The sequence below is a fragment of the Micropterus salmoides genome, unplaced genomic scaffold (assembly GCF_014851395.1).
Source record: "Micropterus salmoides isolate LMB-PRFRI ecotype aquatic unplaced genomic scaffold, ASM1485139v1 Ms_hic_scaffold_18, whole genome shotgun sequence".
In the NCBI taxonomy this organism is placed as follows: Eukaryota; Metazoa; Chordata; class Actinopteri; order Centrarchiformes; family Centrarchidae; genus Micropterus; species Micropterus salmoides.
In genome coordinates, this window is record NW_024040928.1 from 32,918,685 (window position 1) to 32,939,798 (window position 21,114).

The following is a 21,114-nucleotide window of genomic DNA, read 5'->3' on the forward strand; positions in this document are numbered from 1 at the left end:
CTCCTTCCCCTCCTCCCCCTCTCCCTTCTCCCTAAGAAGGAAGGTGATTCAGTGAAATCAAATGCACACTTTTTATTGTACACACAGAACACTGGTCTGGAACGTCTCCAGGTCACGTGTTGGTCGTTGGAACAGGTAAACGTCCCATTCAGTTTGTCCTCTGAACACCTGCTCGTGTGTTGGATCCTCAGTGATCTGCTTTGAGTCTGAATGTGTTGGTAAAGTTTTATTGTTTCCAGAACGCCTTCGTCAGTTCTTCCACCGGATTTGCTAAAAGAGAAGAAGAAAAGACGTTCAGTCAGGTCACATGATGAAGAAGATGATGACTCCTCCCCCTCCTCCTCACCTGGTTGCTGAGCAGCTCGTCGATCTTCTTCTCATCTGCAGATCCTCGCTGCACCTTCCCCCGGTATCCTAGCAACAGCTGACGGTCCTTCATGTCCCGGTACGTCTGATTGGCCCAGACACACAAAGACATCATCACATTATTACAATAAGCAGGTGTCAGGTTTCCTACAGACAGGTGGGATTAACCTGCAGGGTTCTCATTGGATGATTATTTAAATACAATATATTAAACCAATCAGAGAGCGCCATTAATGTAAACAGTCTCACGTTGATGACGATGTCATGACATTTATGTTTCTGAGCCAAACTGATCCTCAGCTCCGCATCATCAACCAGCGCCACGTAGTCCTGCAGCACCTGTCAATCACACAACACACCTGTCAATCACACAACACACCTGCCAATCACACAACACACCTGCCAATCACACAACACACCTGTCAATCACACAACACACCTGCCAATCACACAACACACCTGCCAATCACACAACACACCTGCCAATCACACCTGCCAATCACACAACACACCTATCAATCACACCTGCCAATCACACAACACACCTGCCAATCACACCTATCAATCACACCTGCCAATCACACAGCACACCTGCCAATCACACAACACACCTATCAATCACACCTGCCAATCACACCTGCCAATCACAAAACACACCTGCCAATCACACAGCACACCTGCCAATCACACCTGCCAATCACAAAACACACCTGTCAATCACACAGCACACCTGCCAATCACACAACACACCTGCCAATCACACAACACACCTGCCAATCACACAACACACCTATCAATCACACCTGCCAATCACACAACACACCTGCCAACCACACCTGCCAATCACACAACACACCTGCCAACCACACCTGCCAATCACACAACACACCTGCCAATCACACAACACACCTATCAATCACACCTGCCAATCACACAGCACACCTGCCAATCACACAGCACACCTGCCAATCACACAGCACACCCGCCAATCACACAGCACACCTATCAATCACACAGCACACCTGCCAATCACACAACACACCCGCCAATCACACCTGCCAATCACACAACACACCTATCAATCACACCCGTCAATCACACAGCACACCTGCCAATCACACAACACACCCGCCAATCACACAACACACCCGCCAATCACACCTGCCAATCACACAACACACCCGCCAATCACACCTGCCAATCACACAACACACCCGCCAATCACACCTGCCAATCACACAACACACCCGTCAATCACACCTGTCAACCTGGTTGTAATGTTGTAATGTTAAACTTTGGCCCCGCCCCCTCACCTGTGTGGGGGCGGAGTTTTTCTGCAGGATGTCGACGACTCGTTGGAAGCTGAGCGGGGATCTCTTCCTGGTGAAGCCGAGCCAGTTCCTGCTGGTGAACAGAGCATCCACGTCCGACCACGCCTTCAGTTTTGCCCGCGCCGCCAACGCCGTCACAAAGTACTGCTTTTCCGGAATCTGCAGTCAAAGGTCAAAGGTCAATCCATTATGTTTAATACGTTTACACATGTCACAAAACTGAAGCTCTCACCTTGAAGGTCTGACGGATGTTCAGTGGGCTGCTGTAGGTTCCCTGCAAACAGACAAACAGGTTCAACTAATCAGACTCAACAAACCTGTTTCAAAGAATCAGACTCAACTAAACTGGATCAACTAATCAGATCAACTAATCTGGTTCAACTAATCTGGTTAACTAATCAGACTCAACTAACCTGTTTCAAAGAATCAGACTCAACTAATCAGACTCAACTAACCTGTTTCAAAGAATCAGACTCAACTAAACTGGTTCAACTAATCAGACTCAACTAAACTGGTTCAACTAATCAGACTCAACTAGTCTGGGTCAACTTACCTGGTTCAACTAATCAGACTGAACTAACCTGGTTCAACAAACTTGGTTCAACTAATCAGACTGAACTAACCTGGTTCAACTAACCAGACTCAACTAAACTGGTTCAACTAATCAGACTCAACTAAACTGGTTCAACTAATCAGACTCAACTAGTCTGGGTCAACTTACCTGGTTCAACTAATCAGACTGAACTAACCTGGTTCAACAAACTTGGTTCAACTAATCAGACTGAACTAACCTGGTTCAACTAATCAGACTCAACTAATCTGGTTTCCGTGGTTTAGGCTTGGACTAACATCGGACTCAGCATAGCGGTAGAAGCAGCAGTAGTACAGACTGATTTAGACTCAGACTAACTCGGACTCGGCTTAGCGGTAGAAGCAGCAGTAGTGTAGATTGGTATAGACTCGGACTAACCTCGAACTTGTAGGGGTAGAAGAAGCAGTAGTACAGACTGGTTTACATTTATCATTTACATTTACTCGTTTAGCTGACACTTTTATCCAACGCGACTTACAATTGCTATACATGTCAGAGGTCGCATGGAGCAACGAGGGGTTAAGTGGCTTGCTCAGGGACACAATGGTGGATGGGTGACAGTGGGGGATTGAACCCCGGTCTCTCACACCAAAGGCATCATCTTATCCATTGCACCATCACCACCCCAGTAGACTGGTTTAGACTCAGATTCGGCGTAGCAGTAGAAGCAGCAGCAGTACAGACTGGTTTAGACTCGGACTAACTCGGACTCGGCTTAGCGGTAGAAGCAGCAGCAGTACAGACTGGTGTAGACTCGGACTAACTCGGACTCGGCATAGCGGTAGAAGCAGCAGCAGTACAGACTGGTTTAGACTCGGACTAACTCGGACTCGGCTTAGCGGTAGAAGCAGCAGCAGTACAGACTGGTTTAGACTCGGACTAACTCGGACTCGGCTTAGCGGTAGAAGCAGCAGCAGTACAGACTGGTGTAGACTCGGACTAACTCGGACTCGGCTTAGCCGTAGAAGCAGCAGCAGTACAGACTGGTGTAGACTCGGACTAACTCGGACTCGGCATAGAGGTAGAAGCAGCAGCAGTACAGACTGGTGTAGACTCGGACTAACTCGGACTCAGCTTAGCCGTAGAAGCAGCAGCAGTACAGACTGGTGTAGACTCGGACTAACTCGGACTCGGCTTAGCCGTAGAAGCAGCAGCAGTACAGACTGGTGTAGACTCGGACTAACTCGGACTCGGCATAGTGGTAGAAGCAGCAGCAGTACAGACTGGTTTAGACCTGGACTAACCTCGGACTCGGTGTAGTGGTAGAAGCAGCAGTAGTAGAGTGTTGTGACCAGCGGCATGTTGAGGATCGAAGCTCTTCTGGGAAACTTCTGGAAAATTTCCACCTTCCCTCCGCGCTCAGCCTGCCGGTCGGTAGCCTTTAAACAGAGGGAAAACTGGGATTAACTGGGGGTAAATGGGAGTAAACTGGGTCAGGTGATGGGAACGAATGATATTTAAACTGGAATGTGATCAGCAGATTCACAAACTCAATCGATGATTTTAATCATTTTAATTATCAGCTGGTAAGGGTTCAAGTTTTATATTGTGTTTTCTTTGTCACGTTGGGCTCTGTGTTTCGTTTCTGACATGTCTGGCCCAAACAATTCATTGATTTATTTAGAATACGATCAGCAGATGAATTGATAAGTGGGACAATCTGAAGCCCTGATCGAAACCAGACGTCACAAAGTGCAGATCAAAGATACAAAAGAAGTGCACAAATTATCTGATTGTCCCTTTGCGACAAATAACATATTCATTAGAGCTACGACGATTAATCAATTAGCTATCAACTAACCTAATCTTAGCTATTTTGATAATCGATTTGACTAATTTGGACATCCCCAAAGAAACCAATCAGTTAATAAGAAAACAAACGCAATCGACAATGAAAATGATCGACTGTTGCAGCCCTAATATCTATTCATTGATTTCATGTAATCAAAAATGGAACCAATGGTCGTGTATCAATAAAACATTCCACTGATCCTCTCTGGACTGGCTCTGACCTCGATGATGATCTGTCTCTCCAGCAGAGTGTAGTGATCCTGAACGTGAGCAGAGTCCTCTGCAGAAAACGGGAGACTGCAAACAAACAAACAAACATCAGCCAACCGTAAGCAACAACAAGCAGGTGGTGATGTCACTGATGACATGTCATTATAAACCTCTAATGCACTCAGATTACAGTGTGTAATCTGATTATCAGTCTTTAATCAGATTATTACTCTGTCTGTCATCAGATTATCAGTCTGTCTGTAATCAGATTATCAATCTGTCTGTAACCAGATTATCAGTCTGTCTGTAACCAGATTATTACTCTGTCTGTAATCAGATTATCAGTCTGTCTGTAACCAGATTATTACTCTGTCTGTAATCAGATTATCAGTCTGTCTGTAATCAGATTATCAATCTGTCTGTAATCAGATTATCAGTCTGTCTGTAACCAGATTATTACTCTGTCTGTAACCAGATTATTACTCTGTCTGTAATCAGATTATTACTCTGTCTGTAATCAGATTATCAGTCTGTATGTCGTCTGATTATTACTCTGTTATCTGATTATCAGTCTGTCTGTTATCTGATTATCAGTCTGTCTGTTATCTGATTATCAGTCTGTCTGTTATCTGATTATCACTCTGTAATCTGTTTATCAGTCTGTCTCTAATCTGATTATCAATCTGTCTGTTATCTGATTATAACTCTAATCTGATTATCAGTCTGTCAGTAATCTGATTATCAGTCTGTCTGTTATCTGATTATCAGTCTGTCTGTAATCAGATTATTACTCTGTCTGTAATCAGATTATTATTCTGTCTGTAATCAGATTATCGGTCTGTCTGTAATCAGATTATTATTCTGTCTGTAACCAGATTATTACTCTGTCTGTAATCAGATTATCGGTCTGTCAGTAATCTGATTATCGGTCTGTCAGTAATCTGATTATCGGTCTGTCAGTAATCTGATTATCAGTCTGTCTGTAATCAGATTATCAGTCTGTCTGTAATCTGATTATAAATCTGTCTGTAATCTGATTATAAATCTGTCTCTAATCAGCCTGTCAGTAATCTGATTATCAGTCTGTCAGTAATCTGATTATCAGTCTGTCTGTTATCTGATTATCAATCTGTCTCTAATCGGATTATCACTCTGTAATCAGATTATCAGTCTGTCAGTAATCGGATTATCAGTCTGTCTGTTATCTGATTATCAATCTGTCTCTAATCGGATTATCACTCTGTAATCAGATTATCAGTCTGTCTGTCATCGGATTATCAGTCTGTCTGTAACCAGATTATTACTCTGTCTGTAACCAGATTATTACTCTGTCTGTAATCAGATTATTACTCTGTCTGTAATCAGATTATCAGTCTGTATGTCGTCTGATTATTACTCTGTTATCTGATTATCAGTCTGTCTGTTATCTGATTATCAGTCTGTCTGTTATCTGATTATCACTCTGTAATCTGTTTATCAGTCTGTCTCTAATCTGATTATCAATCTGTCTGTTATCTGATTATAACTCTAATCTGATTATCAGTCTGTCTGTTATCTGATTATCAGTCTGTCTGTAATCAGATTATTACTCTGTCTGTAATCAGATTATTATTCTGTCTGTAATCAGATTATCGGTCTGTCAGTAATCTGATTATCGGTCTGTCAGTAATCTGATTATCGGTCTGTCAGTAATCTGATTATCAGTCTGTCTGTAATCAGATTATCAGTCTGTCTGTAATCTGATTATAAATCTGTCTGTAATCTGATTATAAATCTGTCTCTAATCAGCCTGTCAGTAATCTGATTATCAGTCTGTCAGTAATCTGATTATCAGCCTGTCAGTAATCGGATTATCAGTCTGTCTGTTATCTGATTATCAATCTGTCTCTAATCGGATTATCACTCTGTAATCAGATTATCAGTCTGTCAGTAATCGGATTATCAGTCTGTCTGTTATCTGATTATCAATCTGTCTCTAATCGGATTATCACTCTGTAATCAGATTATCAGTCTGTCTGTCATCGGATTATCAGTCTGTCTGTCATCAGATTATCAGTCTGTCTGTCATCAGATTATTATTCTGTCTGTCATCAGATTATTATTCTGTCTGTCATCAGATTATTATTCTGTCTGTAACCAGATTATTACTCTGTCTGTAATCAGATTATCGGTCTGTCAGTAATCTGATTATCAGTCTGTCTCTAATCTGATTATCAATCTGTCTGTTATCTGATTATAACTCTAATCTGATTATCAATCTGTCTGTTATCTGATTATCAATCTGTCTGTTATCTGATTATCAGTCTGTCTCTAATCAGATTATTACTCTGTCTGTAATCAGATTATCAATCTGTCTGTTATCTGATTATCAGTCTGTCTCTAATCAGATTATTACTCTGTCTCTAATCAGATTATCAGTCTGTCTGTAATCAGATTATCGGTCTGTCTGTAACCAGATTATTACTCTGTCTGTAATCAGATTATCGGTCTGTCAGTAATCTGATTATCAGTCTGTCAGTAATCTGTTTATTACTCTGACTGTAATCTGATTATCAGTCTGTCTGTCATCAGATTATCAATCTGTCTCTAATCGGATTATCACTCTGTAATCAGATTATCAGTCTGTCAGTAATCGGATTATCAGTCTGTCTGTTATCTGATTATCAGTCTGTCTGTCATCAGATTATAAATCTGCCTTTAATCAGTCTGTCAGTAATCTGATTATCAGCCTGTCAGTAATCTGATTATCAGTTTGTCAGTAATCTGATTATTAGCCTGTCAGTAATCGGATTATCAATCTGTCTCTAATCGGATAATCACTCTGTAATCAGATTATCAGTCTGTCTGTCATCAGATTATCAGTCTGTCTGTCATCAGATTATCAGTCTGCCTTTAATCAGATTATCAGTCTGCCTGTCATCAGATTATCAGTCTGCCTGTCATCAGATTATCAGTCTGCCTGTCATCAGATTATCAGTCTGCCTGTCATCAGATTATCAGTCTGCCTTTAATCAGTCTGTCAGTAATCTGATTATCAGCCTGTCAGTAATCTGATTATCAGTTTGTCAGTAATCTGATTATTAGCCTGTCAGTAATCTGATTATCAGTCTGTCAGTAATCTGATTATCAGTTTGTCAGTAATCTGATTATTAGCCTGTCAGTAATCTGATTATCAGTCTGTCTGTTATCTGATTATCAATCTGTCTCTAATCGGATTATCACTCTGTAATCTGATTATCAGCCTGTCAGTAATCTGATTATCAGTTTGTCAGTAATCTGATTATTAGCCTGTCAGTAATCGGATTATCAATCTGTCTCTAATCGGATAATCACTCTGTAATCAGATTATCAGTCTGTCTGTCATCAGATTATCAGTCTGCCTGTCATCAGATTATCAGTCTGCCTGTCATCAGATTATCGGCCCATCTGTAATCTGGTTGACGTTGTGGAAAACAAAATGATGTCAGATATCGGATAGTTTTAGTAATGATATTAGGTTTCTGTTATTAGTATAACTGAAATGGGAATTTAAATAATCTCGTTATGAAGATTTAGTGTCACTACAGTAAGTAAACCTCATGAGTTCAGAGTACTTGTACACGTATATAATGCTTTTGTGGTTTGAAGTACGGTGGCGTGCAGGAGCCACTCACCTGAGGCAGCTCTTCAGGAAGTCCCGCCTCTTGTTTTCATCTGCGATGTTCAGGTGTTCTTTATACTGCAGCAGCTGCAACAGAATGGCTTCCTGTTGGTCTGACGTGTACTTATACTTTAGACGTGTACCGATACTCAAGACGTGTACCGATACTCAAGATGTGTACTGACACTCTAGATGTGTACTGATACTTAAGACGTGTACTGATACTTAAGACGTGTACTGATACTCCAGATGTGTACTGATACTCCAGATGTGTACTGATACTTTAGACGTGTACTGATGCTTTAGACGTGTACTGATGCTCTAGATGTGTACTGATGCTCTAGATGTGTACTGATGCTCTAGATGTGTACTGATGCTCTAGATGTGTACTGATGCTCTAGATGTGTACTGATACTTTAGACGTGTACTGATGCTCTAGATGTGTACTGATGCTCTAGATGTGTACTGATGCTCTAGATGTGTACTGATACTCCAGATGTGTACTGATACTCCAGATGTGTACTACGTACCGCCACGTCCTCGGTCCTGCCCAGAGCTCTGAACAACAGAAGAAGTATAAACATCAGGTGAAGACTGAACTGTTAACATGTACATTACACCAGGTGTGTCCAGGTGTGTCCAGGTGTGTCCAGGTGTGAGCAGAGACCTGAGCAGCTCCAGCAGCAGTCTCTGGTCCCTGGTTTCAGTCAGGTAGTGGATGAAATGTCTCAGAGCCGTCTGTCTGGACTCCAGCTCCCGAAACAAAACCTCTGAGCAGGAAAACACAGAGTCAATACAACAAACTGCTGATCCAGGACCAGGTCTGGTCCAGGATTCTGTCTGGTCCAGGACCTGAGTCAGCAGGCTCACCTTTACTCAGAGTCCTCTTTAAATAAATTAAAACCTGAAAGGAAGAAGAAAACAGCCCGTCTTCGGTTGTTTGTGTGAAGTTGTGAATAAAGTTGTATTCTGACAACATTGTTATGAATCAGATTGTAAATAAAGTTACAGCCGTGATGACGTTTCCGTCGTGAGAGGCGACGGCGTAATCGAGCAACAGCAGCTTGTCCTGAAGAGACCGAAACTTCTCCAGAGACACAGCCTGAAACACAGTACAAATACACACTGATACTAAGCTGTAATACTACACAGTACAAATACACACCGATACTAAGCTGTAATACTACACAATACAAATACACACTGATACTAAGCTGTAATACTACCTCTACAGAGGCTGACAGGTGTTACCTTTCCCTGCTGAATTCTTTGGACCGTCTCCTCAGGCGACCAATCACTGACATAATCCTGACAACATCATGACATCATCATTAGTACACCCGATGTGTCTATAATCAGATCATCAATCTATAATCAGATCATCAATCTTGTTACCTTGTATTCAGATTTAGGTTTTCTGAGTTCTGGAGCGTAGAGCCTGACAGACGAGTCGTTGAGCGCTAAAACACAAATACATCAGGCCTTCACTGAATCACTCGCTCATTGACTCACTCACTGATTCACTCACTCACTTGGTCACTGACTCACTCACTCACTGACTCACTTGATCACTGACTCATTCACTGGCTCACTTGATCACTGACTCATTCACTGGCTCACTTGATCACTTACTCATTCACTGGCTCACTTGGTCACTGACTCACTCGTTCACTCACTTGGTCACTCACTCACTCACTCGTTCACTTACTTGGTCTCTCACTCACTCACTGACTCACTCGTTCACTCACTTGGTCACTGACTCACTCGCTCACTGACTCACTTGATCACTTACTCATTCACTGGCTCACTTGATCACTTACTCATTCACTGGCTCACTTGGTCACTGACTCACTCGTTCACTTACTTGGTCACTCACTCACTCGCACACTGACTCACTTGTTCACTCACTCGCTCGTTCACTCACTCGGTCACTCGCTCACTTGGTCACTCACTTGGTCACTCGTTCACTCACTTGGTCACTCGTTCACTCACTGACTCACTGACTCACTCGTTCACTCACTCGCTCACTGACTCACTGATTCACTCACTCGCTCACTGACTCACTGATTCACTCACTCGCTCACTGACTCACTGATTCACTCACTCGCTCACTGACTCACTGATTCACTCACTCACTCACTCGTTCACTTACTTGGTCACTCACTGACTCACTCATTCACTCACTTGGTCACTCACTCACTTGATCACTCACTCACTCGCTCACTGACTCACTCGTTCACTCACTTGGTCACTGACTCACTCGCTCACTGACTCACTTGATCACTTACTCATTCACTGGCTCACTTGATCACTTACTCATTCACTGGCTCACTTGGTCACTGACTCACTCGTTCACTTACTTGGTCACTCACTCACTCACTCGTTCACTCACTCACTTGATCACTCACTCACTCGCACACTGACTCACTTGCTCACTCACTCACTCGTTCACTCACTCGGTCACTCGCTCACTTGGTCACTCACTTGGTCACTCGTTCACTCACTTGGTCACTCGTTCACTCACTTGGTCACTCGTTCACTCACTGACTCACTCGTTCACTCACTTGGTCACTCGTTCACTCACTGACTCACTCGTTCACTCACTTGGTCACTCAGTCACTCGCTCACTTGGTCACTCACTCGCTCACTCACTCAGTCACTCGCTCACTTGGTCACTCACTTGGTCACTCGTTCACTCACTTGGTCACTCGTTCACTCACTGACTCACTCGTTCACTCACTCGCTCACTGACTCACTGATTCACTCACTCGCTCACTGACTCACTCGTTCACTTACTTGGTCACTCACTCACTGACTGACTCACTCGTTCACTCACTTGGTCACTCACTCACTTGATCACTCACTCACTCGCTCACTGACTCACTCGTTCACTCACTTGGCCACTCGTTCACTCACTGACTCACTTGGCCACTCGTTCACTCACTGACTCACTCGTTCACTCACTCGCTCACTGACTCACTCGTTCACTCACTCGCTCACTGACTCACTCACTCACAGTCAGTGAAGGACTGGAAGTTCCCTCCTTTTGTTTTTCCTGCAGAGAAACAGATTCAAGACTTTATTACACCACCCCTCTACTTGTCTCACCCCTCTACTTGTCCCACCCCTCTACTTGTCCCACCCCTCTACTTGTCCCACACCTCTACCTGTCCCACACCTCTACCTGTCTCACCCCTCTACCTGTCCCACACCTCTACTTGTCTCACCTGTCCCACCCCTCTACCTGTCCCACCCCTCTACTTGTCTCACCTGTCTCACCCCTCTACCTGTCCCACCCCTCTACTTGTCTCACCTGTCTCACCCCTCTACCTGTCCCACCTGTCCCACACCTCTACTTGTCTCACCTGTCCCACCCCTCTACTTGTCTCACCCCTCTACCTGTCCCACCCCTCTACTTGTCCCACCCCTCTACTTGTCCCACCCCTCTACTTGTCCCACACCTCTACCTGTCTCACCTGTCTCACCCCTCTACCTGTCCCACACCTCTACTTGTCTCACCTGTCCCACCCCTCTACCTGTCTCACCCCTCTACCTGTCCCACACCTCTACTTGTCTCACCTGTCTCACCCCTCTACCTGTCCCACCCCTCTACTTGTCTCACCTGTCTCACCCCTCTACCTGTCTCACCCCTCTACCTGTCTCACCCCTCTACCTGTCTCACCTGTCTCACCACTCTACCTCTCACCCCTCTACTTGTCTCACCTGTCTCACCCCTCTACCTGTCCCACCTGTCCCACACCTCTACGTGTCGCACCTGTCTCACCCCTCTACCTGTCTCACCCCTCTACTTGTCTCACCTGTCTCATTCCTCTACCTGTCTCACCTGTCTCACCCCTCTACTTGTCTCACCTGTCTCACCCCTCCACCTGTCTCACCCCTCTACCTGTCTCACCTGTCTCACCCCTCTACCTGTCTCACCCCTCTACGTGTTGCACCTGTCCCACCCCTCTCTGTCCCACCTGTCTCACCCTCTACCTGTCTCACCCCTCTACTTGTCTCACCTGTCTCACCCCTCTACCTGTCTCACCTGTCTCACCACTCTACCTCTCACCCCTCTACTTGTCTCACCCCTCTACTTGTCTCACCTGTCTCACCCCTCTACCTGTCCCACCTGTCCCACCTGTCTCACACCTCTACGTGTCTCACCTGTCTCACCCCTCTACCTGTCCCACACCTCTACGTGTTGCACCTGTCCCACCCCTCTATCTGTCCCACCTGTCTCACCCTCTACCTGTCCCACCCCTCTACTTGTCTCACCTGTCTCACCCCTCTACCTGTCCCACCTGTCCCACACCTCTACGTGTCGCACCTGTCTCACCCCTCTACCTGTCTCACCTGTCTCACCCCTCTACCTGTCTCACCCCTCTACTTGTCTCACCTGTCTCATTCCTCTACCTGTCTCACCTGTCTCACCCCTCTACTTGTCTCACCTGTCTCACCCCTCTACCTGTCTCACCCCTCTACTTGTCTCACCTGTCTCACCCCTCTACTTGTCTTCCCTGTCTCACCCCTCCACCTGTCTCACCCCTCTACCTGTCTCACCTGTCTCACCCCTCTACGTGTTGCACCTGTCCCACCCCTCTCTGTCCCACCTGTCTCACCCTCTACCTGTCTCACCCCTCTACTTGTCTCACCTGTCTCACCCCTCTACCTGTCTCACCTGTCTCACCACTCTACCTCTCACCCCTCTACTTGTCTCACCCCTCTACTTGTCTCACCTGTCTCACCCCTCTACCTGTCCCACCTGTCCCACCTGTCTCACACCTCTACGTGTCGCACCTGTCTCACCCCTCTACCTGTCCCACCTGTCCCACCTGTCTCACACCTCTACGTGTCGCACCTGTCTCACCCCTCTACCTGTCTCACCCCTCTTCTTGTCTCACCTGTCTCACCCCTCTACCTGTCTCACCCCTCTACTTGTCTCACCTGTCTCACCCCTCTACCTGTCTCACCTATCTCACCCCTCTACCTGTCTCACCCCTCTACTTGTCTCACCTGTCTCACCCCTCTACTTGTCTCACCTGTCTCACCCCTCTACCTGTCTCACCCCTCTACTTGTCTCACCTGTCTCACCCCTCTTCTTGTCTCACCTGTCTCACCCCTCTACCTGTCTCACCCCTCTACTTGTCTCACCTGTCTCACCCCTCTACCTGTCTCACCTATCTCACCCCTCTACCTGTCTCACCCCTCTACTTGTCTCACCTGTCTCACCCCTCTACTTGTCTCACCTGTCTCACCCCTCTACCTGTCTCACCCCTCTACGTGTCGCACCTGTCCCACTGTCTCACCTTTGAACAGGGAGCTCAGAGAGTACCCGGAGTTACTCTTGCTGAGGGTTGGCGTGTCGGTGTTGATTTTGGGGAAGGCGGGCTCTCTGTCTGTCCTCTGATTGGACGCAGCCGTCTCTCTGACCGACCAAGAGATACCTGAGGAAACACAGCAGGATAATCAGCACCTGCGGCCAATCAGAGCTCAGGATTCTCCACAGGTGGTAATGGAGGTGTCTTACTGCCGACGGGCTCTCCGCTCCAGCTGACCTTCTCCACGTCGTCATCGCCGTCGTCTTCCTCCACCAGGCTGCGGATGCTGTTCACGGCCCGCTTCGACTCCTTCAACTGACAAACAACATCATCACGTGACGCTCACACAGGTGAGGTCAGAGACACACCTGCGCAGGTGATCAGTAACAGTCCTAACATTAATGTGTCTCCTGAAGAGACCTGGGTCAGCGTGGTCCTGGTTCAGGTCTTACCCTGCTGAACTCGTCGTCTTCATCATCGAAGGTGAAGGCTTTGAACTTGGAGCTGTTCCAGTAGTCTTCCTCATCTGCTCTGCTCTTCATCCTCACCGAGCCAACTTTATTTAAACTGTCAACACAAACAGCCGCCGTTAGCTGCTAACAGACGCGATGACGTCAGTTTGTGTCTGACGGCAGGAAGCTAACGTTAGTTAGCATGCTAACAGAAACGCCCCAGATTAAACCGGATGTAGCTCTTTGTGTCACTCTGACAAACGGCGGTTTAGTGACATCACTGGCTTCAGTGACGCAGATACATAAGCTGCACGTTAACAACGATAATCAATCAGAATCGATCAGCTGTTTTTACCTTCACCTGCAGCAGCTGCTCCGCTTCTTCTTCTTCTTCTTCTTCTCTGGCAGACGCTGCAGGGCTTCCGGCCGCGCGGTGGCTGCTGGGAGATGTAGTGAACCGTCGGATCAACTGAAGACTCCGAGGCACATGAAAGAGTTCACACGAAATGTTTCAGCAGAGGTTTAATTGAATCTTTAATGCAGAAGATAAGAAGGTTGTTTCAGCGTCACAAACTAATCAATGTTAAATAAAACAGTAAACAGGATGGATTAACAGGAAACAACAAACATCTATTTATGCATAAATTAACAAATATCTAGATTAAGAAGTATTTTAGTAAACAATTTCAGCTCAAGATTATTCAGAGCTTTCAGCTTCATCACACCGTGGTCAATTAGTTCAACAGGAAACTATTTACCTCATCACTGTCCTACTCTGCCGTTTGTTTTCTCCAGATAAAAAGCTAAATGAGAAGATAACAGATTTTACATAATTTATAAATCCGTATATAAAGAGGAACGTTTTCACCAACAACACTGAAAACCTTCAATTTAATTTAGATCTAATGATCTTTAGGTTGTTACAGCTCCTGTTTTATTATTATTATTATTGTTATTATTTATTTGCCTCCTGAAAGGTTTTAACCTGCTGCCGCCATGTAAAGCACTTTGTTTTGAAAATCGCTGTATAAATTTATTTTTTTATTAATATTTAAGGCTGCATCATGTTTGTGTTGTTTTACTTTGAAAGTCATCAGAGGAAGTAGTTAAAGAGATTCTGAAGTTGGTTTTAAGTTTCAGCTGCCCGAGAATCACAGGAAACTCAGCACTTTATTAGGGTACAAGTACACCTAGTACAGCAGTAACACAGTAGTATTTACAGTAAGTAGTTCCAGCAATACAATAACTTGTACTTCAGTCAGCAGTACTCAGGACTCTACAGTAGTACTCAGGACTCTACAGTAGTACTCAGGACTCAGTGGACTCTGATGGCTAAATGGGGTGAAGGAGATCCTCGGTGGATCGTGGAGGAGAGAGCCGACGCCACCAACGTCAACAACTGGCACTGGTCTGTTTCTGTTGTTATTATTGTTAATTTTATTGACATCATTATTATTATTTACCAAGCATGTGTGTTTGTATTTGTGTTGTGGGGGACTTCCCTGTTGGATCCCCATAATGTCAATCAGTAATGCTGGAGACCTGGTTCAGGTCGGCGTTGGGTTCAGGTCGGCGTTGGGTTTAGGTCGACTTTGGGTTCAGGTCGGCGCTGGGTTCAGGTCGGCGCTGTGTTGAGGTTGGTGTTGGGTTCAGGTTGGTGTTGGTTTCAGGTCGGCGCTGGGTTCAGGTGGGTGATGGGTTCAGGTCGGCGCTGTGTTGAGGTTGGTGTTGGGTTCAGATTGGCGTTGGGTTTAGGTCGCTGTTGGGTTCAGGTCGGCGCTGTGTTGAGGTTGGTGTTGGGTTCAGGTTGGTGTTGGTTTCAGGTCGGCGCTGGGTTCAGGTCGGTGTTGGGTTTAGGTTGGCGTTGGTTTCAGGTCGGCGCTGGGCTCAGGTTGGCGCTGGGTTCAGGTGGGTGATGGGTTCAGGTCAGCACTGTGTTGAGGTCACCGTTGGGTTCAGGTCGGCGCTGGCTTTAGGTTGGCGCTTGGTGTAGGCCAGGGTAAGTCTCCAGTAATTGTGTGAGTGGAAGTCAACATGCGGTGTGAAATGTGATCCTCCAGCTGGTTCAGCAGTTCAGATATTTTTAAACTCCCTGACGGACAGCTGGTGGTGCATGTGTGGGGGGGTGGTAACAGGAGGAAACCAATCGTCTCTTCTTCTTTCTCTCTGTGTGACCTCATCAGGACAGAGCGTGATGTCAGCGGCTGGTCATCAGAACGCCTCCGTCAGCTGCTCCTGGCGGTCCGGGTGGAGGGACCTGAAGGTGTCTGTCAGGTGACTGATGTCTCCAAGCTGGACGGAGAAGCTTCCATCAACAACCGCAAAGGAAAACTGATCTTCTTCTATGAGTGGCAGCTGAGAGCCAGCTGGCTGGGTCAGTGGTGATGTCCTCAGACATCACACAGGTGTAGGTCTTCTTCTGTGGTGCCTTGTGCTGACTGTTTCCTGTCTGTAGGGACGACCAACAGTGGAGTCAAGTACAGAGGAACCGTTGAAGTGTCCAACCTGTCAGACGAAAATGACTTGGACGACCTCGATGTGAGTCTTCAACTTCCTGTTCCTGTTGGTAACTGTATTGATTGGTGGACTGATGACCATATTCTGTCCAGATCTCAGTGTCTCTGTGTAAGGACCAGCCCAACACGCCGCTCCTAGACCTCATGAAGAAGAGCGGGGCTCAGGAGGTCCGGAGGGTTCTGGGCGACTACGTCCACCAGCTCAAATCAGGTCTGTTACACAGAAGGCATCAGGACTAACTAATCAGTGATGATCCCTGTAGTAACCTGACCTCTGACCTTGCAGAGTTCAGTCAGGGGATGATCCTTCCCGCCGCACACGGACCGAAGCTGCCGCAACCTCAGACCAAGCAGAAGCAGGTCTGCACCAGTAAGACTCAGGTACTAAACGGACACGCCAAATATTCAGCCTCTGATCCTGAATCAGATAGTAAAGTTACCTCTGACCTCTAACTCCTACAGATAAGCCCCGCCCCCAGGGACTCCTCCAGCCCTGCCCCCTGTCCTGTTCGTATCTCAACCTGCAGCTTTAATCTGAAGGAAACCTTCCAAACGTCACCTGATGAGCTCTACAGGACCTTCATCAACCAGGAGGTACCAAACCAGGACAGACCAGGACTAACTAAGATAAAGCCTAAATCTAGGACAGAAACATGTTGGAACAAGGAAACAAACCGGACAGACTAGACTAAAACCAGGACCGGAGAACCATGACCAAACCAGGACAGAGAAGGACTAACTAGGATAAAGCCTAAATCTAGGACAGAAACATGTTGGAATAAGGAAACAAACCGGACAGACTAGACTAAAACTAGGACGGGTGAACCAAGACCAAACCAGGACAGACCAGGACTAACTAGGATAAAGCCTAAATCTAGGACAGAAACATGTTGGAACAAGGAAACAAACCGGACAGACTAGACTAAAACCAGGACCGGTGAACCAAGACCAAACCAGGACAGACCAGGACTAACTAGGATAAAGCCTAAATCTAGGACAGAAACATGTTGGAACAAGGAAACAAACCGGACAGACTAGACTAAAACCAGGACCGGTGAACCAAGACCAAACCAGGACAGACCAGGACTAACTAGGATAAAGCCTAAATCTAGGACAAAATCTAGTGCCTGTAACTGCTCTTTAGTGTTTTCAGGGCCTGTAGTAAGAAACCTGAGAGACATGTTGACAGTCTGTAGTAGATCTGAGGTCATGCAGTTTTGAATAAACCTGTTGACAGAATATCGAGGCAGCAGGAGGATCTCAGATGTTGTATTATGTCCTCCAGGTTTTTATGGTTCAAAGAATCTAATTGTCCATCCATCCATCCATCGTCAACTGCTTATCCTGCATACAGGGTTGCGGGAGAATCTATTCGTGTCATGCAAAATACATTTAGTGGACACAGGGACAACACATATCCCGTACCTGGTAGTACTGTAGTACTGTAGGACATCGGCAGTAATCATCCGGGCAACCATACCTGTATCTGTACCTGTATTCTGTAGTAGTATCTTACTATCGTAGTACTGCAGTACTGCAGGTAACGGCCTCTGTCCCTGTAGTTTGTGCAGGTGTTCACCCGCTCGGCGGCGGTGGTGGACGGGCGTCGTGGAGGGAGGTTCCAGATGCTGGACGGGAGCATCAGCGGAGAGTTCACAGAGCTGGTGAGGTCACAGCCGGTCAGCCAATTAGTAGTGAGTTGTTACATCACCATGGTAACCAGACTGCTGCTCCCCCCCGCAGGTAACAGACCAGAGGATCGAGATGAGGTGGCGGTTCAGGACGTGGCCCAGCGGTAGGTCTTCCTGTTATGATGTCATGTTGCGTTTGAGTCAAGCAGGAACCTCCGGCTGCAGCCAGCAGGGGGCGACTTAAACCTGCGTCCTCTCTAGCAGCCAGCAGGGGGCGACTTAAACCTGCGTCCTCTCTAGCAGCCAGCAGGGGGCGACTTAAACCTGCGTCCTCTCTAACAGCCAGCAGGGGGCGACTTAAACCTGCGTCCTCTCTAGCAGCCAGCAGGGGGCGACTTAAACCTGCCTCCTCTCTAACAGCCAGCAGGGGGCGACTTAAACCTGCCTCCTCTCTAACAGCCAGCAGGGGGCGACTTAACCCTTCGTCCTCTCTAACAGCCAGCAGGGGGCGACTTAAACCTGCCTCCTCTCTAACAGCCAGCAGGGGGCGACTTAAAGCTGCGTCCTCTCTAACAGCCAGCAGGGGGCGACTTAAACCTGCGTCCTCTCTAACAGCCAGCAGGGGGCGACTTAAACCTGCGTCCTCTCTAGCAGCCAGCAGGGGGCGACTTAAACCTGCGTCCTCTCCAGCAGCCAGCAGGGGGCGACTCCAGCGGCTGCAGAAAGAAAATGTTTCTACTTGTCAGCTGATTTATTCCCTCAGTAAACACTTTCCTGATGAGTTTATGGTCTCAGTCTCTAGTTTCAAGTCTTCTTCAACACAGCATGATGTTCATTTAGTAAATTATGGTCCCATTTAGAGGAACAGAGACCAGGAAGCAGGGGAGGCTTTAGGGCGGGGCTACAAGCTGACTGACAGGCTGTCAATCAGGATAGAGGCGACTCGTATCCGCTGCTCTGTGTACATTTAACCAGCGCAGCTGACAAAGCTGTTTGTCGCAAGCTAAAATGAGCATCCCAGCTAACATCACAGCTAACGTGAACTACAGATGCACTTCGATAACTAAGCTAGCTAGCTCCACCCTCTCATCCAAATATGGTCGTGTCTGGTTCCAAAAAACAAGATGGCGAACTGGAAGCTTCAGAACAGCAGTACACAACCCAACGGGTGAAGTCCCGGAAGCCACGCCCTCTTCTTTTAGACTGTCTCTGGTTTGAGTTCAGGGTCTGCTGTCAGAAAAGTATCTGCTGCTGTATTCAGGGACACTCTGACATCTGAGCTTTGTTGTTGTCTCTCCATCAGAGCACTACGCCACTGTCATTCTGCAGCTGGAGGACCGAGGAGACGAGACAGAGCTGAGGATGGAGTGTCGAGGAGTCCCTGCAGGAGAGGAGGACTACACCAGGGAGGGCTGGACCCGGTTCTACTTCCAGGGCATCAAACAGACCTTTGGATACTGAGACTGATATACCGAACCCTGCAGTTTTATCCTGTTGTTTTTCAATTACACGTGGAGTCCCTCAGGGAGGCGTCCCTGTGATGATTTAAAGGAACAGTCCAACATTTGAATAAAGAGATAGGTCCAGGTTAGCCTAGCTTAGCATAAAGACTGAAAGCAGGGAAACTATTAGCCTAGCTCCCTCAAGAGTGGAAAAAAGAGCAACTCAAATATGATTTTTGCAGAAGGTCACAAATTTTAAAGTGACTTTATTCATAAAGATTTATCTTCGGCTGGTTGTTTAAAGGTTCAGTTATTAACGCTCTGACTGTCGACGCCCTCACAACGTTTTGACTCAACACTCAGATGAACGGTCTGTATTTACGTCCATGCTTCAAATTAATTGAAACTTGGAAAAAATGTTTTTTCTCTCTACAGCCACTCCAGAGCGCCATAATCCTAAACAGAGTACTTTTACTTTGATTACTTGATAATAATACTTTGTATGTTTCTTATGCAACATTGTTTTTTTTGTCTTCACTGGCATTAATTAAAAAAAAAAAAGAAAGAAATGCAAATGTGGGGTTCCCTGACTGTCTTTCTTCAGATGAGCTTTGCTCCACTGGGTCTCTAAATAAAGACAGTGAGATGTAGCTGAAAAAGACAGTAAGTTTCATTACTTTATTTTTGAGGTCAGCTGATAAAAATGGAATAAATAAAATATTTGTTTCCAGATGTTTGTGATGAAAAGTGAAAAACTTTCTGACAAAGACTGACTTCCTGTTTTTCTCTTTGTCTCAGGGAATGTTGTTTTCTCATTATTATCTTTTGTCTCTTTACATTTTATCAGGAACAACAAACACACAAAGTCACATTAAAAGTACACGAAGTACACATTGATTTCAAAGTACACAAAGTAAAACATCTGAGTCATGTTGATATTTTACAGGAATGTGAATCTTCCTATTTACAATCGATCGATATAAAAAACACATCTAACAGCGACTTTTTACAATCTGAACACCAGACGCTCGATGTTCTGAATCAATTCAGACGATCAGCGATCAATTCCAATAAAAAGCATCAGAGTGCAGTGATATTTACTGATCAGTGATTATCTAACTTGGTGTAACTGATCGCTGATATTGGTTGTTGATTTCTGTAACATTGATCTGTCGTAGTGGAGCTGCCTCAGTCTGACCGGACGGAGAGTTTCTTCACTGGAGGTCAAAGGTCAGCAGGGCGGAGCTAAAAGACTTCCTCCTCCTCCGCCTCACAGCCGTAATCTGGAACAACAACAACCAACCGGTCAGGAGCCACACTGTGTGGTGTATGTCTACAATGTTGGTCTGTGTCGATAAAGTTGAACAAGTTTGAATAAATAAACTATGATTATTTTGTAAACAGGAAGTTACAACTTGTTGACAGTCGCAGCTGATTGGATAACACCTGTGACAAGCCCACCAAACGGGAGGAAACATACCTGGAAGCCTGCTGTGGAGGGTTGCACAATGTTGCAGGGAAACATGTCGTTTAATCTGAAACCGTTTCAACTCGCCCCTGCTGCTCTGTAAAAGTTTGGTCTTTTATTTTCTCAAGTTTCTGTCCTTCAGAATAAAAGCCTAGACTGACCTTCTACAAGCTGCAGAGCGCTAACACACTCCTCCTCCACCTCCACCTCCTCTTCCTCCACTTCCTCTTCCTCCACCTCTTCCTCAGCAGCAGGAGCAGCAGGAGTGGAGTCTGGTTCAGGATCAGGAGTCACTTCAGCTGCAGACTGAGAGTTTAAATCAACGAGATATACAAATTCAGTCTGTACATATAT

The 21,114-nt window shown here is 46.0% G+C and overlaps 3 protein-coding genes across 5 annotated transcripts in view; 1 reads left to right on the plus strand and 2 right to left on the minus strand.

The window, feature by feature from the left end:
- Nucleotides 1-57: 57 nt before the first annotated feature.
- vipas39 (VPS33B interacting protein, apical-basolateral polarity regulator, spe-39 homolog) lies at nt 58-14,193 on the minus strand. Its single transcript, XM_038727115.1, has 19 exons — nt 14,059-14,193; nt 13,704-13,818; nt 13,461-13,566; nt 13,240-13,377; nt 10,947-10,985; nt 9,326-9,390; nt 9,182-9,238; nt 8,940-9,032; nt 8,801-8,834; nt 8,598-8,700; nt 8,461-8,488; nt 7,944-8,017; nt 4,302-4,377; nt 3,534-3,668; nt 1,930-1,971; nt 1,680-1,856; nt 616-705; nt 347-451; nt 58-270 (listed from the first exon to the last, which is right to left on the minus strand). The coding sequence occupies exons 2-19, from the start codon at nt 13,791-13,793 to the stop codon at nt 250-252; spliced, it is 1,473 nt and encodes a 490-aa protein (XP_038583043.1). The 5' UTR covers nt 13,794-13,818; nt 14,059-14,193; the 3' UTR covers nt 58-249.
- Nucleotides 14,194-14,842: 649 nt separating this feature from the next.
- Nucleotides 14,843-19,955, plus strand: LOC119909071 (activator of 90 kDa heat shock protein ATPase homolog 1-like). The gene is made up of 9 exons (XM_038727124.1): nt 14,843-15,111; nt 15,887-16,077; nt 16,159-16,241; nt 16,313-16,430; nt 16,506-16,600; nt 16,682-16,813; nt 17,782-17,883; nt 17,963-18,014; nt 19,154-19,955. Exons 1-9 carry the CDS (start codon nt 15,032-15,034, stop codon nt 19,309-19,311), a joined length of 1,011 nt encoding a protein of 336 aa, XP_038583052.1. The 5' UTR covers nt 14,843-15,031; the 3' UTR covers nt 19,312-19,955.
- Nucleotide 19,956: 1 nt separating this feature from the next.
- Nucleotides 19,957-21,114, minus strand: part of brf1b (BRF1 RNA polymerase III transcription initiation factor subunit b) — a 49,276-nt gene continuing 48,118 nt past the window's right edge. For all 3 annotated transcript variants that reach the window (XM_038727107.1, XM_038727108.1, XM_038727109.1), the window contains 2 exons: nt 20,922-21,066; nt 19,957-20,575 (listed from right to left, as the gene is read on the minus strand). In XM_038727107.1, the coding sequence (XP_038583035.1) occupies nt 20,538-20,575; nt 20,922-21,066 (183 nt within the window). In that variant the 3' untranslated portion in view covers nt 19,957-20,537. The remainder of the gene's footprint in view (nt 20,576-20,921; nt 21,067-21,114) is intronic.

Excerpts from the sequence above, each read along its gene's own strand:
- vipas39 (XM_038727115.1), bottom strand. The coding sequence starts at position 13,793 with ATGAAGAGCAGAGCAGATGAGGAAGACTACTGGAACAGCTCCAAGTTC. Across the intron at positions 9,391-10,946 it reads CTTCCAGTCCTTCACTGACT|CGCTCAACGACTCGTCTGTC; the intron begins GTGAGTGAGTGA and ends TTTGTGTTTTAG. Across the intron at positions 3,669-4,301 it reads AGAGACAGATCATCATCGAG|GCTACCGACCGGCAGGCTGA; the intron begins GTCAGAGCCAGT and ends CTCTGTTTAAAG.
- LOC119909071 (XM_038727124.1), top strand. The coding sequence starts at position 15,032 with ATGGCTAAATGGGGTGAAGGAGATCCTCGGTGGATCGTGGAGGAGAGA. Across the intron at positions 16,242-16,312 it reads ATGACTTGGACGACCTCGAT|ATCTCAGTGTCTCTGTGTAA; the intron begins GTGAGTCTTCAA and ends TATTCTGTCCAG. Across the intron at positions 16,814-17,781 it reads GGACCTTCATCAACCAGGAG|TTTGTGCAGGTGTTCACCCG; the intron begins GTACCAAACCAG and ends CTGTCCCTGTAG.